General features: G+C 36.5%; 1 protein-coding gene across 3 annotated transcripts in view; it reads right to left on the bottom strand.

Annotated features, from left to right (window-relative positions):
- Positions 1 to 13,714, bottom strand: part of LOC131146064 (putative nitric oxide synthase) — a 38,914-nt gene extending 25,200 nt beyond the window's left edge. For 2 of the 3 annotated variants that reach the window (XM_058095346.1, XM_058095347.1), the window contains exons 1-5: positions 13,166 to 13,714; positions 9,404 to 9,589; positions 8,218 to 8,304; positions 8,041 to 8,120; positions 6,949 to 7,030 (exon numbers count right to left, since the gene is read on the bottom strand). In XM_058095346.1, the coding sequence (XP_057951329.1) occupies positions 6,949 to 7,030; positions 8,041 to 8,120; positions 8,218 to 8,304; positions 9,404 to 9,589; positions 13,166 to 13,678 (948 nt within the window). In that variant the 5' untranslated portion in view covers positions 13,679 to 13,714. Of the gene's footprint in view, positions 1 to 6,912; positions 7,031 to 8,040; positions 8,121 to 8,217; positions 8,305 to 9,403; positions 9,590 to 13,165 lie in introns of all 3 variants that reach the window. The other variant, XM_058095345.1, reaches the window with a different exon arrangement.
- Between the last annotated feature and the right edge of the window lie 10,737 nt (positions 13,715 to 24,451).

The raw sequence follows: 24,451 nt of genomic DNA, 5'->3' as shown, positions 1-24,451 counted from the left end.
GCACTAAAATCCCTTCCATTTTCAGTCTGCCCTACAACAAAGAAGCCCTAATCAACAATCCCCTTTAGTTTACAGAACACAGATCATGGGTTCTCCTGGAATGATCCTTGGTTAGAAATGCCTTCGATTGGGAAATGGACTCTTGAGACTCACAGAATTTTACGGAAGCTTGGACAAAATCCAATATCAGGATACTTTTAATGATCCCAGGAGAATACTAGATAAAAATGGTTGATTTACAGTCAGATCTTACTACAAAATTCTCACTCTTCCTACAGCTACCAACAGCAATTTCCTTGGAAGCTTGTCCAGAAAACAAGAGCCCACAACAAAGGTCACTAATGTTGTGTGGGAGGCAACTCTTGGGAAGATACCATGGACAAACTGCAAAAAGGAGGTCTGCTGCTTGTCAACAGGTGCTATTTGTGTCTGAATAATTCTGAATAAGTCGAGCACATATTTTAGCACTGCTCCTGGACCAGATATTTTGCAACCTGGCCATATTCTAATCTGGTACTGATTGAAGGTGAGTTATGGCTTGGAAAGGAACCTACCCAAGCAAGTAAAGGAGGAAGGCTTTGTCCCTCATTCCCCTTACCAACGTTTGGGTTCTGTGGAGGGAAAGGAATAAGAGAGCTTTCAAAATAATGGTTACATTTATGATTTACCCCTTCATGTTGTTAAAAATCAATGGATTGCTGTTGTTACTAGTTGGCACAGTGGTTTGGTTTTGAATGGAACTCATGTGATGCTTGACTTTTTTGACACCCATCAGTGTGGGTGATTTTTTATTTTATTTTTTCTGTTGTCTGCAAGGTCTTAAATTTCAATTTCAACTCAACTTTCGAAGTTCCAAAAGTACAGAAATTTCAATTTCAATTTCAATTTGAAAAAAATAACGGAAATCAATAGTAAAGCATAAAAAAAATTTTATGAAACTTTAGAAATGGTCAATAGACAAAATAATGTAAGTTTTAGGACTAATATATTACAAGTTAAATACATCTATGTTGTGTATGAGGTGGAAAAGTTGTAATATAATATGTGTATCAAACATATTTGTAAGATAATGTGCATTAAACATATTCATTTAATACAAATGAAATTCATAAATCATTTAAATATTATTTATTGTATAAATAATGATAATTTAGACATGAATGGTTAAATAAAATGTTGTAAGTTTATTTTTTCATATAATTTCAAAATCCCTTGTAATAATCTTTTGTTTCAATAACAAAAATAAATTAAATTAAGAGATAAATTTCACTTCGCACCTAAATCTCTCATCTGAATTCCGAGAAAATTTCATTCTATAGTTAAAGTTTCGACAAGTTTCGCTAAGATTTCGAGTTTTTGATAAATTTCGGACGATTTGTAGAAATTTCAATGGAAATTATGTAAGATGGAAATCAACTGCCATTTCGATTTCGAGGGTGATGGAAAATGGAAATTTCAAAGGAAATTTCAATAAAATTTCATAGAAATTTAAGACCATGGTTGTGTACTTGAGCAGCATCCCCTCAATGTCATATCTTAAACCTTGACATGCATTGTTGGTGTTAGCAGAATTCAAATATTCTATTCAACTCTGCGCACATTAACATTGTATACATCCCAATCTTATAATACAATCACCTAATCTAATAAGGAAATAATCCCTACAGAATAATATGTAATCTCCTACATTTACACACTTTCCTAATTTACCCATTATACACAAATATACTCAGGATTTTAACACTCCCCCTCAAGTTGGATCATAGATATTAATCATCTCCAACTTGCTAATAAGATCATCAAAGTTCTGCCGTGCCAACCCTTTCGTAAAAATATCCGCAGTTTGTTCCTTGGTAGGTACATAGGTCATACAGATAGTTCCTTCTTCAACTTTCTCTTTGATAAAATGTCGGTCCACTTCTACATGTTTAGTCCTATCATGTTGAACTAGATTGAGAGAGATACTAATGGCTGCTTTGTTGTCACAATAGAGTTTGAGAGGAAATTTCACCGAGACCTGTAGTTCATCTAAGAGTTTTCGTAACCATAGTCCTTCACATAATCCTTGAGCAACTGCTCTGAATTCAGCTTCGGCACTACTACGAGCTACTACATTCTGTTTTTTGCTTCTCCAGGTTACCAGATTTCCCCAAACAAATGTGCAATAACCGGTGGTGGACCTTCTATCTTCAACTGATCCTGCCCAATCTGCATCTGTAAAGATCTCTACTTCTTTGCTTTCACATTTCTTGAAGAAGAGTCCTTTTCCCAGGGAGCCTTTGAGATATCGAAGAATCTTGTATACAGCTTCTAAATGAGCTTCTTTTGGTGAATGCATGTGTTGACTTACCACACTAACGGCAAATGCAATATCTGGTCTGGTATGTGACAAGTAGATTAGTTTACCAACCAATCTCTGATACCTCTCCTTTTCAATAGAAATTCCACAGTCTTCAACCCTCTTTACTGCTTTGATCGGGGTTTCACTAGGTTTGCATCCTAGCATGCCAGTTTCAATCAGGAGATCAGTGATATACTTTCGCTGAGAGACACTAATACCCTTTTTCGTTCTAGCAACTTCTATGCCCAAGAAGTACCGCATTTGTCCCAAGTCTTTAACTTCAAATTCAATAGCTAGGACTTTCTTCAATCTTTCCATCTTTACTGTATCATCCCCAGTTAAAATTATGTCATCAACATATACTATTAGAATGGTTCGCTTACCTCTTTCAGACTACTGGAAGAATAGGGTGTGATCAGATTGCCCTTGTAGATATCCTTGGTTCTTTATTACTTTTGCAAATCTGTCGAACCATGCCCTGGGAGATTGCTTGAGTCCATACAAGGACTTCTTGAGTTTGCACACTTTGTTTTCTTCACCTTTCTTGCTAAAGCCTGGTGGTATTGTCATGTAGACTTCTTCTTCTAACTCACAATTTAAAAATGCATTCTTAATGTCAAGTTGTTGTAGTGGCCAATCTAAGTTGGCTGCCAAGGATACGAGAACCCGAACTGTATTCAAGTTTGCCATTGGTGCAAATGTCTCTGTATAGTCAATGCCATAAGTCTGTGTGAATCCTTTTGCAACGAGTCGAGCTTTATATCATTCAACTGTTCCATCAGATTTATATTTCACTGTGAAAACCCATTTACAACCAACTGGCTTCTTTCCTTTCGGCAAATTAATTACATCCCAAGTCCCATTTTTCTCCAGAGCTCACATTTCTTCCATGACAGCCTCCCTCCATTTAGGTATTTCCAGAGCTTCCTGAATATTCTTTGGAATTCTCATCCTGTCAAGGTTAGAGACGAAGGCACGATATCCTGTAGACAAGCTTTTATAAGACATATATTTAGACCAAGGATATTGGGTACATGACCTGGGTTGTTTTCTGACTGCAATAGGTAAATTGATATCATCAGGTACAAGATTATCAGAAGGAGGCTCATGAGACTCATGGTTGTTCGGAGCCATCACCGGTTCCAACGCGCTTGGTGCCTCAGGTATGAGATTCTCCCTGTTCCTTGTGTTTGGCTTTCTTGAGTAAACTAGTATGTCTGTGTTGTTTTGCTTCCCTACGTCTCCCCCTAAGGTTAAGTGCTCTTTTGTGTTTGACAGTTCAGGAAGTGATGCAACAGGAGACTCAGTGGATGGGTCAGGGAATGATGATGCAACGGGAGACTCAGTAGATGGCACAAAGTCAGTGGTAATAGGAGACTCAATAGATTCTGTGGTAAAGAAGTCAAAGAACCGATCTTCATTCCATTGCTCCCCCTGATGAGAGGGCTTTGGGAAATAAGGAGTGGTTTCAAAGAATGTGACATCAAGGCTAACAAACATTTTCTTTGATACAGGGTCATAGCATTTGTAGCCTTTCTGAGTAGGGGAGTAACCAATGAAGACACATTTAACGGCACGAGGATCCAATTTATCGCGATGGTGAGCATGAATGTGAACAAAAACCGTACAGCCAAAGATTTTCAGTGGAATACTGGAGGGGAGTTGTGAGGTAGGAAAATGTTCTTGGAATTTCTGGAGAGGAGTGGCAAAGGAAAGTACTCGACTCGGCATTCGATTAATAAGATGTGTAGCTGTTAAGATGGCATCTCCCCAAAAATAGTTTCTCATGTTTGTAGTAAACATCAATGCTCGAGCTACTTCAAGTAAATGTCTATTTTTTCTTTCAGCAACCCCATTTTGTTGAGGGGTATCCACACAAGAACTCTGATGAACAATCCCATTTTCTTGAAGATAAGTTCCGAGAACATCATTAAAATATTCCGTACCATTATCAGTACGTAAAATTTGAATATGAGTCTGGAATTGTGTTTGAATCATGGAATGAAAACTAACAAAAATGGAACGGACTTTGGTTTTATTTTTCAACAAGTAAACCCAACAAAGACGAGTATGGTCATCAATAAAAGTAACAAACCATTTTGTATGGGTGCAATTGAGGGATCTTGAGGGTCCCCACAAATCACTGTGAATCATAGTAAATGGACTAGATGGTTTGTATATGGCTGTTGGGAAAGAAGCACGCCGATGTTTTGCAAGTTCACACACTTCACATTGAAACTCAAGAGACATTTTATTTGAACAGATAGACGGAAACAAGCGCTTTAGATATTGAAAATTTGGGTGACCCATCCTAGAATGCCATAACAAAAGTTCATTATCTCTAAAAGTAGATGTAGAATCACAAATTACAGTATTACATTGTTCACTCAAGTTTGCCTCCTCAAAGTAGTAGAGTCCCTCATACGCTTTAGCAGTGCCAATCGTCTTCCCTAATGATAGGTCCTGAAAAACACAATGAGATGAAACAAATTTAGCAGAGCAATTGGAGTCTTTTGTTAACTGGCTAATGGATAACAAGTTGCAAGATAACTTGGGAACATGTAGGACAGATTTTAAGGTTACGGAGTCAGATATGCGAATACTTCCTTTACCGGCAACTGGTGAGAGTGAACCATCTGCAATTTTGACTCTCAGGTTTCCACCATATGGCGAATAGGATGAAAACAATTGATAAGAACCAGTCATATGATCAGATGCACCCGAGTCAATTATCCATGGTGATTTGTGATAGGATAAAGTATTTAAGGCTGATAAATAATTACCTCGGTGAGCTAGAGAACCAGTGGAAGACTGACCCGATGTTTGAATGGAGGTAATCATTTTATACAGTTGATCCAACTGTTCAGGGCTGAATGCACTACTTGGACTGATATTATTATTTTTTTCACCTTGTAATTTTCCAGTTGAACTGTTAGTGGTAGCCTGATACCCACGATTTTTTTGATAATGTCTCGGTTTCCAATCTGCAAGCTTTCCATGAATTTCCCAACAAGTTTCTTTTGAATGACCTGGCTTTCGACAGTGCTCACACCATAATTTGCCTCTTTGTGGTTTCTGTCCGTATCCTCCCGGGCCTTTTGAAATTAGAGCCGATACGTCCGACCCACCCGAATTTGGGGCTGGTATTTCAAACCCAACGCGATCCAGTTGTGGCTTTAGCATCACGCGTCTTTGACTTTCCTCCCTCCTTACTTCAGCGAACACCTCTCGGGTTGATGGCAGAGGTCTTCGGCCAAGAATTCGTCCCCGCACATCATCCAAATCTCGATTGAGGCCGGCCAAGAACTCGAAGACCCGTTCGTTTTCGAGTCGTTTTTTATATCTTGCGCTGTCGCCGGAGCATTCCCATTCTTCTTCGATGCTCAGGTCGAGCTCCTGCCAGAGATGGGTCATCTCCATGAAATACTTAGTCACGCCTTGCTCGCCTTGCCTCGTTTGCCACAACCGGGTCTTGATCTCAAAAATCTGTGAGTAACTTTCGACGTCGGAATACGTCTCACGAACTGCGTCCCAGACGTCCTTCGCCGTGGGTAAGAACAAGTAGATTTTCCCAATTGAAGGTTGCATCGAGTTGACGAGCCAAGCGGTGACCATGGAGTTTTCGGACCTCCATTTTTGCAAGGCTACAACTTCGGTGGAGTTAGGTTTCCTCCGTTCACCAGTAAGATAACCTAATCTCCCTTTCCCTTCGATTACCAATTTTATGGATTGAGCCCACTCACGGAAATTTTTTCCGTTTAATTTTTCCACCGCGAGTGAAAAAGTTGTGTTATCTAGCCCATTCAAACCTCCAACGGATGTGATCTCCGAATCACCGTCGATATTTTCAGTAGGGGTCGACCCTCTGCTGTTGTCGGTGCCGTTGGTGATAACGCTGGCCATAGTTAGCTAAGGTTGAGAAACCCTAGCTCTGATACCATGTTAGCAGAATTCAAATAATCAATTCAACTCTGCATACATTAACATTGTAGTCATCCCAATCTTATAATACAATCACCTAATCTAATAAGGAAATAATTCCTACAGAATAATATGTAATCTCCTACATTTACACACTTTCCTAATTTACCCATTATACACAAATATACTCAGGATTTTAACAGTTGGCCCACAATCTAACAGCTTAAGCTCTTAGTAAAATGGTTGCCCAACATGGTACCAGACCTATGTTAGCCAGGAGGTCCTAGGTTCTAGTCTTGTTGCCCATATTCATAGCGTCATTGTTAAAAATTATCTTGTTCCCTGCAATGGGTGTCACTTATCATTATCAGCAGTCAGACTGCACGGGGCAATGTTAAAGCTTGACATAAATTGTTGGCCCACAACCTAACAGCTTAAGATTTTGTGAAGTGGTTGCTGCTGCATAAGACCTACTGTCAGAATCTTTGTTGAAATCAGAATTACTTAATTGTTTAAAGAAAAATTTACTTGTAATTCAATGTCAACAAGCAGTACTTGTTTGGAGACATTCTTTTGATTACAAAACCAAATTGTTCATGATCTCTGAAAGGTATATTATGCATGTAATGCACCAATTTAAAACCTGCTACTAATAGGTGTAAATTATCGATGCAGAGGTGACAAACCTTTTTCTCACTTTGTATTTCTGACACAACGCCAGCAATTCCAACCAAAGACTTGGAACTTGTCAGGTGAACACTCATTACGCTGCCAAGAGGAGCATACTGTCTTAGTATTGAATGCTTTTTATATCTATAAAACATGTGAGATCAAAAAACAATGCAAGCAATGAATAAACATGGCATTGACATGTCTGTGACCAATGAAAGGACTAATTTTTTATATCCATTTGCAATAGGCAACACAGAATACAAAAGAATAAGGGGCCATTTGAAGACATTTTTGGAGCAAAAGTGATTTCAAAGTGTAAAAAATTGTTGGGCCTCAAGGCCACATGAGTGAGACCAACAACCAACCCAGCAAAAATTACTGCTATGAATACAAAACAATTTCATTAGAAAGTTACCATTGATTTCAAATCAGCTATTGAGGAAGCATCAATGGCCAAATTCCTCCCATGGTAATTCTAGGAGGACAAATGTAACTTTCTAATCAAGTTATTGAAGACTAGCCTAAAACTAATTTTGCACTATGGAATTAATCTTATTGAATGCTATCTCAAAGAGGCACTACAATGAGAGGCAAGAAAATATTTAAGTTGCACACCTAACATCAAATTGCTCTCAAACTAGCATAAATTGTCTATTAATGACTCAACTCACAAGATTCAAATTCAAAATCATTCTCCAACTATATCAGAAATTCAGAATTAAATAAATGGCATCAGGTTATGATAAATCTTGTGATTTGGATCAACTCGTGCAGTTAAATTTGTAGCTGTGATCTATGAGAAAATTATACAAGTAAAAAATTATCTTTTTTTGTTCCTTCTCCATATACTGTGGGGATTTGAAGGAAATCAAAGATTCTGGAAATGGAAGATCACTGGTCAAAGAATTTAGCACGTTTGTTTACAGTATCCAAAATCATTTCGAGGTGCCCAACCACAGTCATCAATTCATTACACACGCAATAAGCAGGATGAATAAAAAACAATTATCATATGGAATTCTAGATTAAAAGGTCATCATGAAGAGGTAGAGCAGGCTTATAAACTAGTATGACATATAAGGCTTGTGCAAGGAGTCTAAACTTACTTAAGCTTCTTTTTCATAGTGGCCTCCACAACCCAGTCGCCAATACAATTAAAATCAGTTTCTCTAGGGAGGAGATCAACCTTGATGATAATGAAAAGCACAAATTATGTGCACAGTTTGATTCTGAAAACCACATATATATTTTAGAGCAGACAATCACGTAATGCAGAATATTACCTTGGTCACCACCAATATTATTGGATTTGCACCAGCAAGATCACGCACACGGGCCAAAAAACTGCCATTGAAGTCCACAATATCAACCTACGAGTAATTATGCCAAAAAATGAATAAATTTAAGCATTAATTGATGAATTAAGCCCGACCTGCCCCCAGCCCAAAGGAAGCCAACAAATTCTTAATTACCATATCTGAAACACAATGGGAATCAGACCCATCACCTAGTAAAGCTCATTTTACAGATCTATAATTTTCCACTGGAAAAATGAGGACTAGGACAGCTGTTTTCAACATCTTCTTGATCAAATTCTCCTCATATGCAGGAGTACTTTGTCAAAGGGCATAGAGTAATGGAATGCTAAACAACCTACTGGCCATATATTTAAAAGAATTGATTGTGAACAGAAGAATGGTGACTTTGATATAATTGAATTGATCTTCGTTCATGAGAAGAAATAAAAATTCTAAAGAAATAAAAGTTATATACTATTCAGATAAATGAGGGAATTAATTTCTCTCTCTCTCTCCCTCCCTCCCTCCCAATTCCAATACCTCTCTGGGACATGCAGCCCACAGTTAAATGCCTCATTTTCTAGCCCTTGTTACAGAAATTTCATAGAGCGAGACATATAAAGGATGACTAGCTCAAATGAAAAGTGGGCTTTCAATTGCTTCAAAGAACATCAACAAGTTTTTTTGAAAAGATTTTACGGGGATGAACCACCCACCCCAAGACACACACCCAAAGAAAGAAAAGAAACGAAACAAAACAATTTAAAGAAATTAAGGTCTCATGGAGAAACTATACTCAGGTGTGGCTTCATGTACAAATTAACAGAACCAATATAAGCAGCTCATGACCCAACAAACAAATAAAAGGAAAGTTCAGTCCCAAGCCCAATAAAATCCCTCTTAAGTCTAAAGGACAATGAGACCATGCCTACATGTCTAATTATCCCTACACAGCTTGTATTCCAAAATTAATCATTGTAAGGTAAACTCCATGCATTAAAGCTATAAAATTTTCAGAAGCTAGTTAAAAGATACCAAAACCCGAAAATGTGGCTACTTACACATCAATAAGGGATCTAGTATCACTTTTCACAAGTTTTTGATTAACATGTTTGAAGATGGTTCTGTAAGCTAATTTCAGATTAGAAGTTCCATTTATAGAAGCACCCACCAATTTGACAATCAAAGCTTTCTCATGACGCAAGTGAGATAGCTTTTCTCGAAGCTCCTCTGCAGACGCAAACTGCTTGCCACCAGAATAACCTCCATTTCCACCAACGGCAGTTATCATGTGACCATGAGATAGAAGACGACACCTCCCACAAAGCACGGTTCTAAGCTGATGGTGTTTCTTCTTCTGCATGCCAAAATAAATGTTGGGCGGATACCCCATCATTTCACTGAACATAGCTCTACATATCCTTATTTTATATAATCAAACTCAATTTCCAAAAAAGCCTCACCAAATTATTGCACATAATTTTTGAGTCAATCTAATTGTAAAGTTTCACACATCAATTCACATTTTTCATAAGGGAAAAAAAAATCATATAAAGTCAGGATTCATCTTTCTAGACAGACACACGCATACACACATATAAGGAAGGTTCAAATTGCAATAAGCAAAATTTTATAGGGTCCACAGCTGACTACAAAAGGAGAATCACCACTGTTGGATCCAATGATAGAATCAAATTTACCTACATATCAAAATTGGACTCCATGGATCCACTAACGAAAAGGGTCCACTCAAATCATCCAAAGCTAAAATCCTACAACTAACCTAAGTGCTCCATTTTTGCTAACTTTGATTACCTTGACCGAAAAGGATTTGTTATACCCCTTCATTCTCTATGCTGATTAATGGCTGCCATACGGGTTTTTTACGATCTTCATGCGGCTTTAGGCAAGGTGATCCTCTCCCCCCCCCCCCCCCCCCCAAACTCTTATTTATCTTGGTTATGCGCGTTCTCAGTCATATGACATCCAACGCAAACAAAGGCGGTCTGCTTAAGGGCCCTAACAGCAGAAGGAGCAGAAATAATTTTGTAGTCTCCTATCTCCTTTTTGCTGACGAAACTAAAATCTTCTGCGAGGACGATCCTGAGCAAATTCTTAACCTTATATGCATCTTTCTTGGGTTTAATGTAGTCACGGGTCTGAAATTGAACTTGGGGAAGGGTGTTATCATTCCTACAGGGCCTTGTGGTGGTGGCCCAATCCTTGCAAGCACCCTAGGCTGCAACCTCGAAAGCTTTCCTATTTCTTACCTTGGCCTCCCTCTTGGAGCCAAGTTCAAAGACAAGGGTGTATGAGATCCTATAATTGGCAATTTTGAAAGGAAGCTAGCTGGTTGGAAAAGGAATCATCTTTCCAAGGGTGCCAGACTCACTCTTATCAAAAGCACCTTAACCAATCTCCCAATTTATTTTTATGTCTCTCTTTCAAATCCCTAGTGCTGTGGCCAATTGTTTGGAGGGCATCCAAAGAAGAATTCTTTAGGGGAACACAGAATAGGAATTCAAATATGATCTTGTGAGGTGGGAGGTTGTCAAACAACCCATGCAAAAGGAGGGCTTGGCCTTAGATCTCTTCTTACTTTTAACAAGGCACTCTTGGGAAAGTGGCTCTGGAGGTACATGACTGAGAAAAACTTGTTCTAGTAGGAAGTTATTGCTACTATATATGGCCTTCACCACGATGGTTGGGCCTCCAGGGAGACGACCGATGGCTATGGTACAAGTGGTTGGAAATTCATCATTAAAGGGTGGGACAACTTCTTTTCTCACGTCCATTTTAGTGTTGGAAATGGGGAAGATGTGTTTTTTTGGCATGACATATGGCGTGGTGGCTCCTAACATAATGCCTCATTCCCATCCATTACAGACTTGCCTGCAATAAAAATGCCCTCATTTGCCATCACCAGGAACACTCAATCAGTGGGACCTTTTGGAACTTTCCCCTCATCAAGAATGTTTTTGACTGGGAAATTGATAATCTCATTAATTTTTAAGCAGCCTTCACAATGTTCAGAGCCACGACTCCCCCATATGGCCCCTGAACAAGGAAGGAACTTTCACTGTCAAATCTCATTACAACCACCTAAGCTACCCTATGAAATGCATCAGTTCTTTTCCTTGGAAGCCCATCTGGAAAACAGCAACCCCTTCAAAGGTTGCTTTTTTCACTTGGGAGGCAACTCTAGGAAAGATCCTCACTCTTGACAACCTCCAAATAAAGGGCCTGTGCCTTGAGGAAGTGGAATTTGTGGATCACATCCTCCACTGACCCTGGAACAAGAATCTCTGAAGCTTGGCCACTTCCATTGTTAATCAGAATTAGGTCATTGCAGCTTCAGTTAATGGTGAGATTTGAGTTTGGAAAAGGATTCGCTCCAACAAGCTCAAAAGGAGGACACTTGCCCTTATTCCTCTTGCAATTTTTTGGGAGTTTGCAAAGAAAGAAATGGAAGAGCTTTCAAAGGAACAATCTCCTCTCAGAAGGCTGTCAAGGATAATTGGATTTCTATGATCTCTAGTTGGCATTGTGGAATATTTGTGAGGCACTTCTCTGTAGTTCTAGATTTTCATGTACTTCAGTGATTGGTGTTTTGAATTTCTTTGTTTTCTCAGTACCTGATTGGTGTCATCTTGATGCCCTGCTTTTTTCTACTAAAATTTCTTTACTGATTAAAAAAAAAAAAAAGGATTTGTTATTGAATGTGATCCAAATTTGCAATTTGATCAACATGCAGGATATTAGTTGAGCTTTCAGGTCCCAGAAAGGTCCTACCTCTGTGAGTGTGTGTGTACTCAGCCTTACATACACATTTGAAGATGCCATTTCCGTGAATTGAATCAGTTACCTTCTAGTTTGAGTGCAACGCTCTTTTGGTCAAGGCTCACCCTTTAAATTTTGTGTGTGTGTGTGTGTGTGTGAGAGGGGGAGAGAGAGAGAGATTAGAGAAATGAAGGGAATTCCCCAACTTTGGAGTCCACTTATCATTTTCCTAATGTGCCCCTATATAAATATTGGTTGCATAATTAAATTGATGCAATATGAAAAGATATGCTAGGTATTCCATAACTAATCTATATCTAAGTATAACTAACATATAGATAATTTCATATCAAACCCACAATTCAATCTTTCTTTGGTTTCTATTCTTTAGCATTTCAAACTATTTCTATAAATTCAAAAATATATATAATTAATTGCGTACCATATTTACTGTGAGATAGAAACAAAATGCTAGAGATATGAAATATAAATATATATATATATATATATATATAACTTAATTAAATTATAAATATATGTAAAATTAAAGAATACAAAATAATTAATTATGTAAAAAATAAATGAAAAATACATTACAAATGCACCACGTGTGTACAACAGCAAATGTGTGTCTGTGTCTCTGGCTCTGTGTATAATGTTCTTCAAGAAGAACTGTCATATTGGATTGTTAAAACTCATCCAATTTTTAATAATTATTTGTATATTCTGAACTTTAGATATTTAATGAGGGCAAGTCTTGAAAGTATATGTGAATCAAGTCATATTAGATTATAATTTAAATCAATAATAGACATCCACGTCCAATTCAAATAAAAGCCATACTAAAAATTTTCAGTCGCCTACTAGCATCACCATGTCGCTCATCTTAACTAGTTCGATCAAACTCAATATTTTCACGAATCTAGCTCATGCCAAGAACCAAACTCCATTTTCCAATCACCCACCTCAACCCCACAAAAAAAATTACAAAATAAAAAACACCAGCTTGTCACAAACCCTTGGCGGGCATTGCAGTTTCACTCAAATGAACACGAAATTTTCATATACTCAATTAAAAACAAGTAACCAAAGCTCAATTCCTCAACGACCCAAGTGCAAATAACAAAAACCCAGAAAAAGTAAACACACAGACCAATTCATACGTCTCTAAATCCACATAACCCGGAGCCTCGGCTTCCTTCGTCTGCAACGGAGCTCCACAACCATAACAACAAGAAACCGCAGTAGAAACCTTCAGAGACCCGCTGGACTTATCCCTCTTCTTCTTTTTCTTCTTATTGGCCGAAAGCACCATAGCCGACGCAGCCCTGGCTTGGCGACTCTCAAGGAAGATTTCGCCTGGCGTCGGGGCAGCTGCCCCGGTTCCCTCCGGCACGGGTTCGCAGCCGGAGTGGGAGGGACTCTGAGTCTTGGGAGTTGAGGGCGCATTGTAATGGGTATGCTGGCGTGTGGCTTTACAGAGTATGGTGGTGGGTTTTGCTAGTTTGATTTGGCGAATTTGCAGAGAAGAGGAGTTGGGGTTTGAGAGTTGGTGAGGGAGAAGGAGCGGCGAGAGGAAGACGGAGAGCGCTCTGGGGGCCATTGGCTCCTGTTGTCTGGAATCTCTGGATGGTTTCAGCTTGAGTGTCTTGAGTTTATACTTCATAGTTACATGCTATTCTTATTAATCTTTTGGTTTTAAATTTTTTTTTATTTGCTTTTGCTTCCTCACTGTTTTCTGTTGTGTTTAAAAGAATCAAAACTAGCCATGAGTTTTGAGCGAGCTTGTTAGCCTCCAAAAGGGAGGTGCTTCCACACAAAAAAAAGGTGCTTATAGTCTCATTTGGAAAGTTAGTATTTTTTTTATAAATTTTTGTGTTAATAAATAATGTTTGATTTACATTTGAATAAGCACTTATTTTAAAAAGTATTTTTAAATTATTTTTTTAAGAAAATAAATAATTTAAAATATATATATTTTAAATATTTATCTAAAAAATATTTATAATAAATAATCTCATACTAGTTTTAGATAAGTACTTTTTCAAATAACTACTTAACTTAAGACTACTTTTGCATAAGTGTTATAAAATATGTATGAAAATAAATAGAGATGAGACATAAATTTACGTGATTCAACTATGTCTACTAGGGGTGAGCATAATTCGGGGAAACCCGAATTAACCAACCAATTTCGGTCGATTCAGTTCGGTTCTGTTAACAAATAAGAGTCGGTTGGTTCGGTTATGGGTTCACGAAATTTCGAGTAATCGGTTATTGGGTCGGTTATGAAAAAATTTAATTCGGTTAACCGAATTACCCAAATTAAGAATTAATTAAAATTTAAATATAAAATAGATATATATTATATGTTAGGAATAAAGGTAGAGGCCAACTGCAGCTAGGGCTAGGGTCCTCTCCTCTGCGTCGCAGCCTCTCGATGACTCGGTTTCAGACCCTCAGTTTTCCTTCTCCTTCAGAGTCTCCTCTGCGCCGCAGCCGCTCCCCTCTCAGTCTCCGACCTCGGTTCTCCTTCTCCTTCAGTCCTTTTCCACTTCGCCTTCTCCCTCTTCGCAAATCGTCTCTTCAGTCTTCGTTGCTTTGCTTGAGGCTCAGGCACTAAGTACTAGTGGCTAAGCCCCTCTTCCCAGTTATCAGTTCCCGTCCCGATCCCAATCCCAAATCCCTCTTCCAGTCTCCCCTGAGCTGGATGGGGCCACTCAGTGACTCAGGTACAATATATTCTATTTTTTAATAATTAATTTTAATTATTTCAGTTAGATTCAATTAACCGAATTACCCGAAAAGGAATTCGGCTAGGTTCAGTTCGGGTAGCTCTCCTTCTATGGTCGGTTCAGTTAATAGAATTTATTAACCAAAATTTTCGGTTAATTATGTTAATTAATTAAATTTGGTCGAACCAACCGTTTGCTCACCCATAATGCCTACTCCACTGGCGGATGGGATAAAAAACTTCACTATTACGGGAGGAATTACAATATGATATGGAACTGACCTTATACAAAATATCTCTATCTTCTCCTTATCTCTCCTCTTCTTTCTATATACTCTACTTACTTTAAGCATGCAAGTGAATATACAAGCATGCAATGTGTATATAAGCATGCAAAGGTATGTGTTTCAAATGTGAGGGGTAGCTTGCCCTTTTATAGGGCAATATGGATAACCTGATATTTATTCGGGTGGAAAAATCGAAGTGGTGGAAGATGGGGTGGTGAAAAATGGGGTGATATTCACATTTTCCATAACTTATTTTTCATAACATTCCCTCTTGGATGTCACCCAAATATTAACTCTTCATGCTAAAATCTTTAAGCTGTCTCATTCCGATGAGATGAACAAATTTCTTGAATGTTGTAGTAAGTAAAGTTTTGGTAAACAAATCTGTTAGATTATCACTTGATTGGATCTACTGAACATTTATATCATCATTCTTCTAGAATCATGTGTATAGAAGAATTTTAGAGAAATATGCTTTGTTTTGTCACCCTTTATGTATCCTACTCTCGGTTGAGCTATACATACAGCATTGTCTTCATATAAAACAATTGGAATATCTTTGATTGATTGAAGACCACAATTTGCTTGGATATGAGAAATCATTTATTTGAGCCACACGCATTCTCTACTAACTTCATGGATAACTAGTATTTCAAAATGATTGGAGGATGTTGCTGTAATTGTATGTTTTACTGATTTCAGAGATAAAGCAATTTTTATGTAAAGAAATACATATCCAGTTTGAGATTTAGCATTGTTAGGATCAAATAGATATCCAGCATCTCTCAAATAGCGTAGAATGTGCTTAATTCCATTCCAGTGTCACCGAGTAGGAGCAGAGCTATATCTTGCTAGTAGATTTATAGCAAATGCAATGTTGGGTCTTGTACAATTGGTCAGATACATTAGAGAGCTGATACTACTTAAATAAGGTACTTCAGGACCAAGTAATTCCTCTACCTCATCATGAGGTCGAAATGGGTTATTCTTAACATCAAGTGATCACACCATCATTAGAGAGGATGAAATTTGTCCATATAGAATTATCTTAATACCTTTTCGGTATATTTAGATTGATGAACAAGAATTTCGTCATTTACATGTTCAACGTGTAGGCCAAGACAATATTTTGTCTTTCCTAAATCTTTCATCTTAAATTCCACCATTAAATAATTAGTAGCTTTTGTGAGCTCTTCAACCCAACTAAATTCAAATCATCAACATAAACAGTAATTATAACAAATCCAGATTCTAATCCTTTAATAAAAACGTATGGACAAATTGGATCATTTATAAATCCCTATTTCACAAGGTACTCACTTAATCGATTGTACCACATGCATTCAAATTACTTTAATCCATATAAAGAATGTTGGAGTTTAATTGAATAAAAATTTCTTGGTTTTACTTCAGGAAATTTAAATCCTTAAAGGATTTTCATATAAATTTCATTATCCAATCATCAATATAGGTATGTTGTTACCACGTCCATACGACGCATGTTCAGTCGTTCAGCGATTTCTAGCGTAATTAAGAATCTGAAAGTGATTTCATCCATTACAGGAGAATATGTCTCCTCATAATCAACTATGGGTTTCTGCGAGAAACCTTGTGCCACAAGCCTTGCTTTATATCAAGTGTTAGCCTTAGAGGCTACATAATCATAATTAATGTGTTTTGATGATATTAACTTATTTGTGGTTCTAAGTGTTTCCTATCTTTCCAGATCATGTTAAGTTCAAGTACAAGTGAAAAATACATGACGTACTGGATCAAAGGTAAAGATCGAACTAAGTGTAACGCCCTAAACCCAAGAGTGGGGCCTGGGGTGTTATGTGTTCCATTCACAGATCTATGATACCATAAATATCATCCAAGTAGTGGAAAATAATTAAACATCCTCAAATAAAATACCAAAGTATTATACTATGCATCCAAAAAGGTATATCCATTCAATCATATTACATAACTAGGAATTTAAAATATAAACTTAAATACTTCAAGTTCTTATAACCACTCACACTATTCTGAACTATCCAACAACTGCCTTGGAGCTGGCTAAGCTCGATCACCAGAAAGTCCTGAAAAATGAGTTGTATAATGGGGTAAGACACTTCTCAGTAAGACTGAATAGATTATTACCAGTGTGTGGCTAACATGAGTTTTAGTGTATACAAAATATAACAGTTTGTTAATCAGCTACAACTATAAGGATACTCATAAACTGTACTTACACATACATCATCAATCATAACACAGAAATCTACGTACACGTATTATACGTAATACCATAACACATCCACAATCACAATACATTTATTCACACCCACAAAGGATAATGCACAAACACTTCACTTCCCGTGGTTCTCAGGACATCCCTCCCCATCGTTCCCTCTACGTACTGAGCATTCATCCCCATCGTTCTCAGCACATACTTCACAACAGACATCCACTATTACACTTTCACAATGACCTATTCATAGTAAATTAGTAAAACGAACTCCTCAAGCCTGCTAACGTTTTACCCCATTTATATAAATGACAATATAACGAACTCCTTATATCCAGCCAACATTATATTGCGATTTATATCAAGGACAATATAACAAACTCCTCAGGCCTGCTAACGTTATATTGCAAAATACACAAATAACCACACATCACCCAAACATATAAGTTTATCCACTACAATAATCACAGTCGGTTTATTATGAAGAATTAATCTCATGCCACACTATTTAAGTGTTAATCATACTATAATGTACTGCTTGTAGAAAATATACCATAATAGGCTTGAATACATTATTCTTGGAAATAAGGATATGATCATGTCCACAGTTTATAATAACCTAAGAATTCATATTTAAAGAAGAACGGAGATGATCAACCCTACTCACTTTAATCTTTAACAAAACATGTTTAATAACTCAAACTAATAATTTCAACCGATCAAATTGTTTAGAAAATCCCTTACTTTAACCCCAAAATCTTATACTTTAGCTTAATCGATTCAAATTTATTAAAAAGTTGACATAATCTATTCCCCATACTTGTTCCTTAAAATATGCCTATTATACTCAAAAGAAGATAACCCTAACTTTTCAAATTCGCCTCGAGAAGTGAGTTAGCAAGTCGAGAGAGGAGGGAGAGACACATGAGGAATGAGAGAGAAAGAAAAGAAAAATCGAAACCCTAGCTTAAGAGAGAGAAGAGAGAAATTTTCTAAAAAAAATGAACTCAATTCTATTTATAGGGAAGTTGGCCTGCACGAAACCGTCGATGATTTTCCTGAAACCATCGATGGTTTGGCCATGTGGTCCTGTTTACATGCTCTCGGTAGTTGTAACCGTCAACAGTTTTTCTTGAGCCTTCTGAAACCGTCAACGGTTTGCCTGTTCCAAACCCCTTTTCCTTCTTTTTTCTTTCCTTTTCTTTTCTTCTCTTTTATTTTCTTTTTATCTATTTCTCTTTTATTTTATATATTTTTATTTTATTTTTTGGGTTCGGATCCCCACACCAAGTAGACGTCAAGTAAGAAAGATCAAATGGACACTCATTTGGAAAGGACTCAAGCACAACCAAAGGAAGCTTAATTGTTGAATTATATGTAATAAGGATTGTGTGAGGTAGGAACATTTTGTAACTCTTGCGGTTTTGTTTCTTGCATAAGTTCTAAGCAAGAGTTGAGTAAAATTGCACATGCATATTAGGACACATGAGTTTATAGGATTTCACTAAAAGTCACAAACTCAACATTCATAGTTTTCAAAGTTAAATCAAAGAGTTTGTTAAAAGAATCCTAAACTCAAATATGTTTTCATAAGGGACAAGTTTTTAACATCGTGGCATTATGAACATTTGCATACTTAGTCCTGGTTTTGTTAAAACCAGCTTTTTGTCCTAGAGCTTCAAGAAAGTCAAATATATTTTTTATTAAAGGACATACTAGCTTATAAGATATCAAAATAAGTTTTCAAATGCGTTTTCATGCATAAGATATTTTAGATTCAAAATAAATTTTACAAGGACAAATTTTAAATCATATTAGTGTTATATTCTTTACAAACTTAGTCCTAGTTGGGTTTAAAACCTCAGTTATGCATCTCTCAAATTTCTTGAACATCCTTCGGTATTTGGAGCATAACTTTTGGTAGAAAACTCCAAAAAGGCGAGCTTGGTGTCTATAGAAAGGTAAGAAAAAAACCCACAACTTTCATGTTGAAGACTGTCAGGAAAAAATAGTCAACGGTTTCTGAAAACCATTGACGATTTGATACAATGACAAAACACCAACGGGCGAAAAACAACTAGTTTTCAAAATAGTTTTTTAATAAAACCCCCCAACGGCCATATAATGGCTAATTCGCCCCTTTGCCTATAAATGCAAGTCCATAGATTTGATTAATAATGGTTTTGGTGATTTATAGAAGTTCATAGTGAATAATATCTTTGAATACAAAACTTGGGCACTTTGCATCTTTGTTTATCATTCACAAGTGCTCATTCTCTCTTACTCTCTAATCTTGTGTGAATCACTCCTTGAGAGAATAGTGTGAGACTTGCTTTGTAATTTATATTTGCTCAATCAATGAGCATTTCTTTATATCTATCATCTTTTTGTAATAGGTTCTTTGTGAACCATTTGGTGAAGGTTCTTGGTGAACCAACTTGCAAGGTATCTTGGTGATCCTTGTGGCTCTTGGTGAGCGCGATAGGGATTTTTTCCCGAGTTATAAGGCTTCTCCTCCGATGAAGGAGTTTCCTTAGTGGATTGTGGAATTCTTGAGTTGGTCTCAAGGTGTGGATGTAAGCTTGGTGTCTAACCATGTTAAAATACTAGTGTTAAGCTTTCTCTCCTTATACTCTTTATTTTATGTCTTGTGCTTGATTTACATTTTCATATATTGTGATATAATTGCTTGAATATTGATAAGAATTTTATTTTGTAGAGAAATTCAAAATACACGAAAAGAGTCCATTGACCCCCCTCTCTGACTTTATATACTCTCGGGTTGGCGAGTGGTATCTGAGCATTACCACACTTTCATCAAGTAATTTCATTATTTTCATTTCGCTTGCACACAAATACCCATTTGTATCCAATGGGTTGGACATCTTCTGGCATTTGGATTACATGTCCAAAAACTTCTCTTTTTGATAAAGAGTTTAATTCTAATGTGATAGTCTCTTTCCATTTTGGTCAATCACTTCTATATTAACATTCATAACAGATTTAGGTTCAGGATCCTCATTGCTTCTAGTAATGTCATTACTTCAAGTAATGTCATCATTATTTCTGGTAATGCCAGTAGTGACTACATATGCAAATGTGTTGTTGACAACAACTTTATTTTTATCCCACATTTCTCCTATGTAATGAATTGAGATCTCGTTATTATTTTCAGGTACCTGTCCCTTTTCAAGAGATGTCTCTTTAGGAGTTTTATCTTCAGGAGATTCCTCTTCAGGAGGTTCCTCTTTAGGAGGTTATATAACAGGGATATCATTTTTAGGAGAAACAAATTTGTGAATGTCAAATGGATTATGTAATGTCCCTCAATTTCTTAAATAAAATATCACATAATAAATAAAATGATCAACCCGAACCCGTGGGTAGCGGGGACACCTGTCAAACACAGCGAAAAACCTAGCAGCAGTAAATATAAAATCTTAAACATCCAATCATAAAACATAATACCAGAGCATTCTATACATCCTCACATACATCAAAATATCTATAGGGTCAAATACAAAATAACTCTGACCCTATTACAAAATCTTACCCTTCTCACAGGGTAATCTCACTAACTCAACGGCGGCCCTGACTCGCCGGTCTCTTAGGGGCTCCTGAAAAATTAATTAAGTTTGGGGGTGAGACACTTCTCAGTAAGGGAAAATAAACTCAATACAGCTGTGTGGCAACATGAATATTTAATGCATTTATATGTATATAGTACATTTCATAATTCCATAAACATCATCATATCGTACTGGGTAAACATATATTTTCACATCTATTAATAATTCATATCATACATAAAATCATTTGTTATAACTGTAGTACTGAAAACAAACACAGGATGAATAGCTAGCTGGTGTCATGTATTACCCCCCATGACGGGTTGTATAGTTCGAAGGCGGGACCCGACAATGGCTGGTCGACCACTGCCGAATCAAATATGTCTGTAAGTCAGATGAGCCCGCCACACCCTGGTCCGGACTGCCAGGTGGACGTCCACATTCTACTGAAAGCCACATCGACTATCCATCTCCCATCCCCTCATGGGACAGTAGCACTAATAAGGCCTCGTGCCAAAATTAACCCATAGCTACGGTACCGAGCTCTTGGTCTGAACTAAACTAACATCCTGGTTGTGAAAACATATAATACATGATCATACGTAACATCATTACAGTCTCGTGCCAAAAACATAGATACAGCCTCGCGCCGAAATCATACATATGGCCTCGCGCCAAAATCATAGTAAATATGGCCTCGCGCCAATAATATAAATACGGCTTCGTGCCGATAACATAAATACATGACCTCGCGCCAATAACATAAATATGGCCTTGTGCCGATAACTTAAATATATGGCCTCGCGCCAAAAACATAAATATGGCCTCGTGCCGATAACATAAATATATGGCCTCGCGCCAAAATTGTTTCAGGTATATATATACTGAAAATATATCATTTATCACATAATTGTCAAAACCATCACAACATAACTCATATTTTCATAATACCTGAAATCATGCTTGGTTCGTAAAATCTTTCACATCATAATACATTTCACATAAAATAATATTCATGCCACACATATGCTGTTAAAAGTCATATTTCATATTCTAAAATCGTGAATTCCTTACATCTCATACATACATATACATTTTAATCATCATAGCAGTATTTTCCCAATTGTACATTTCATTCGTAATACACAATATAACATATGCTTTTCTTAAAATAAATTTACTCATAATTAATAATAATTTGTATGAAAAATTACTGCTTTAGTTTATTCCCTTACCTGGCTATTGAGAAATTCCTTAGGACCCAAATCTTACGCCCTTAGCGCCCGAAATTCAACTCCTAAAATTTACATTTTTCCCCAGATTAATTAATCTATTTCTCCAAAATAATACTCATCTAACCTTCCTTAGGCTCCATATACCTCAAATTAATATTTAAACTATTTTTTAATATCCCTATTTAATTTTCCAAAATTTGCTTGCGGGTCCCAAAATTACACCCGCGGCGCTCACCCGAGCCCTAAATTTCAGAAATCTTACTTCAGTCTCAGATACTTAATATTTTAGCATTTCTAAATTAATGCTAATTAATTAAAAATAAGCCCCTTAATAATCGTCGCACCCCAAATTTGGGGTTTTGGCCCGACACCCCCATAAGAATTCCGTCCCACTAGACTTGTAAAGAATCATTTCTAGATTCTCGTGGTGGTGTCCGTTCATCAATTAGGCTTATATTTTGCAAGAAATTAAAGAAAAAGGGGGAAATGGCTTACCCCAGGGAATACGCTTACGCCGCTCCTACCACCGATCCACTTCGGGAGAAATGACGGCAGCGGCAAATGGAGTCCAGTGGTATCTTCGGATTTTCGATCAGGCGAAAATCCGTCACGAAATCGAGGAGAGAGGGAGAGAGAACGTGAGGAGAGAGAGAGAGTTCAGAGAGTTGCAGGAGAATAGCTGAGAAAAGAAAAAAAAATAAAAGAAGAAGAAGATAGAAGATGGGGGGAGGGGGGTGCTGCGCCAATTCAAAATCACTGAAGCTTCCTTAAGCTTCAGGTGATGTAATATATTTATATATATATATATATATATATATATATTTATATATATATATTAATATAATAATAATAATAATATATTTTATTAATAAAATAAAAATAAATTTTAATTATTTTTTTTCTTTTTCTTTTAAATCCGATTAATTAATTAATTAATTAATTAATTTTTTTTTTTTTTGGAAAACAATCCATTAATCTGTTATATCTTTTTTTTTTTTGGGTTTTTACAGATTATCCACCTCTGTAACCTCTTCTGGAGTGTTTATATATTTCAATTTTCTCCTTCTGGGAGTTTTATCTTTTGCACCAAAAAGGCCTTCCACGTTTAACTTGCGGCTTAGGTTTATTAGCTAATTGTTGTCCTTCATGGACATCAATACGTGCTAGAAACAGGTATATGAGATTTTAATATGGCATTGGTATCTATAAAAAAATCTAGTAACTGATTTGCAATCCCTTGCAAATTTATAATCTTTTGAACTTCAAGTTCACATTGATTTGTGTGAGAATCTAAATAAGATAAACACATGGCATTCCACGTTATTTCATGTTGTGGTTCAGGCACTAATTTTTCTACACTAATGTAGGGAATACTGCTTCATTAAAATGACAATTAATTAAGTAGTGCACATGAAATCAGTTGATAAAAGAATCTTCTGGTTCTTTAGTAGATAATCATGTGAATTTTCAATAATTCTTTCGTTACATCTCGAGGATGTCCAAAGCGATTAGGCTAAAGTGTAAAGAACTTTGGGTCATTGCACTTCTGGTGCAAGACATTTTATGATTTAACTGCTTTAATCTTTATATAATACAAACTAAATAATAAAGTTGACAATTTTTCTAAAATTTGTTTCTTCGAGAAACAATAGAAGTAATATGAAGAAATTCTTTACTGCCTTTATTTGTAGTTTCAATGTGATATTCATTAAATCTTTAAAGTTTAACAGATTTCTTCTATATCTACTAGAATATAAAGTTTCATCAATTTGTAATAAAATATCATAGGATAACTTTATATTAGCTCTTTCGGAGCCTTCAATCAAATTTGTAAAATTAGATAATGTATTAACATTTGTTGATGATAAGTAATGGAAATATTTCCTATCTCGAAGAATTGTGTGCGTTATAACACTGTCATCTAAACAAATTTCTTCCAAAGACATCTTAGAATCGATCAAAACTTAAAACAATCCACGGTGCAATACATATTTTTAAAACTCATTATTATAATTGAGCATAGCAATAATAAATACGATAATAAATCTAAATATAATATTGCATATTTTATATCTTAAAATATTGCATAATTATTTTGATTTGTAAGAAAATCACCAAAATTTGTTTCAACTTCTTTACTATTTTCCTTTTCATTTATAGAGGATTGGTATAGATCTACCAAATGCCTAGGCATACGACAGGTACGCGACCAATGACCTTTTTCTCTGCATCTGTAGTATTCATTTTCATGATACCTAGATCATTGATTTTGATCATTATCCTGCTTTTGAGGCTCATCCCTCTTCTTGGGGTCATCCCTCTTATGGGGGATTGAAACCTCATGTCAATGCCAGTGGTTATTTCGACCACGGCCATGACCATGC

This window comes from Malania oleifera, chromosome 13 (assembly GCF_029873635.1).
Source record: "Malania oleifera isolate guangnan ecotype guangnan chromosome 13, ASM2987363v1, whole genome shotgun sequence".
Classification (NCBI taxonomy): Eukaryota; Viridiplantae; Streptophyta; class Magnoliopsida; order Santalales; family Ximeniaceae; genus Malania; species Malania oleifera.
Note: the sequence above shows the minus strand (reverse complement) of the source record. Positions and strands in the feature narration are given on the sequence as shown.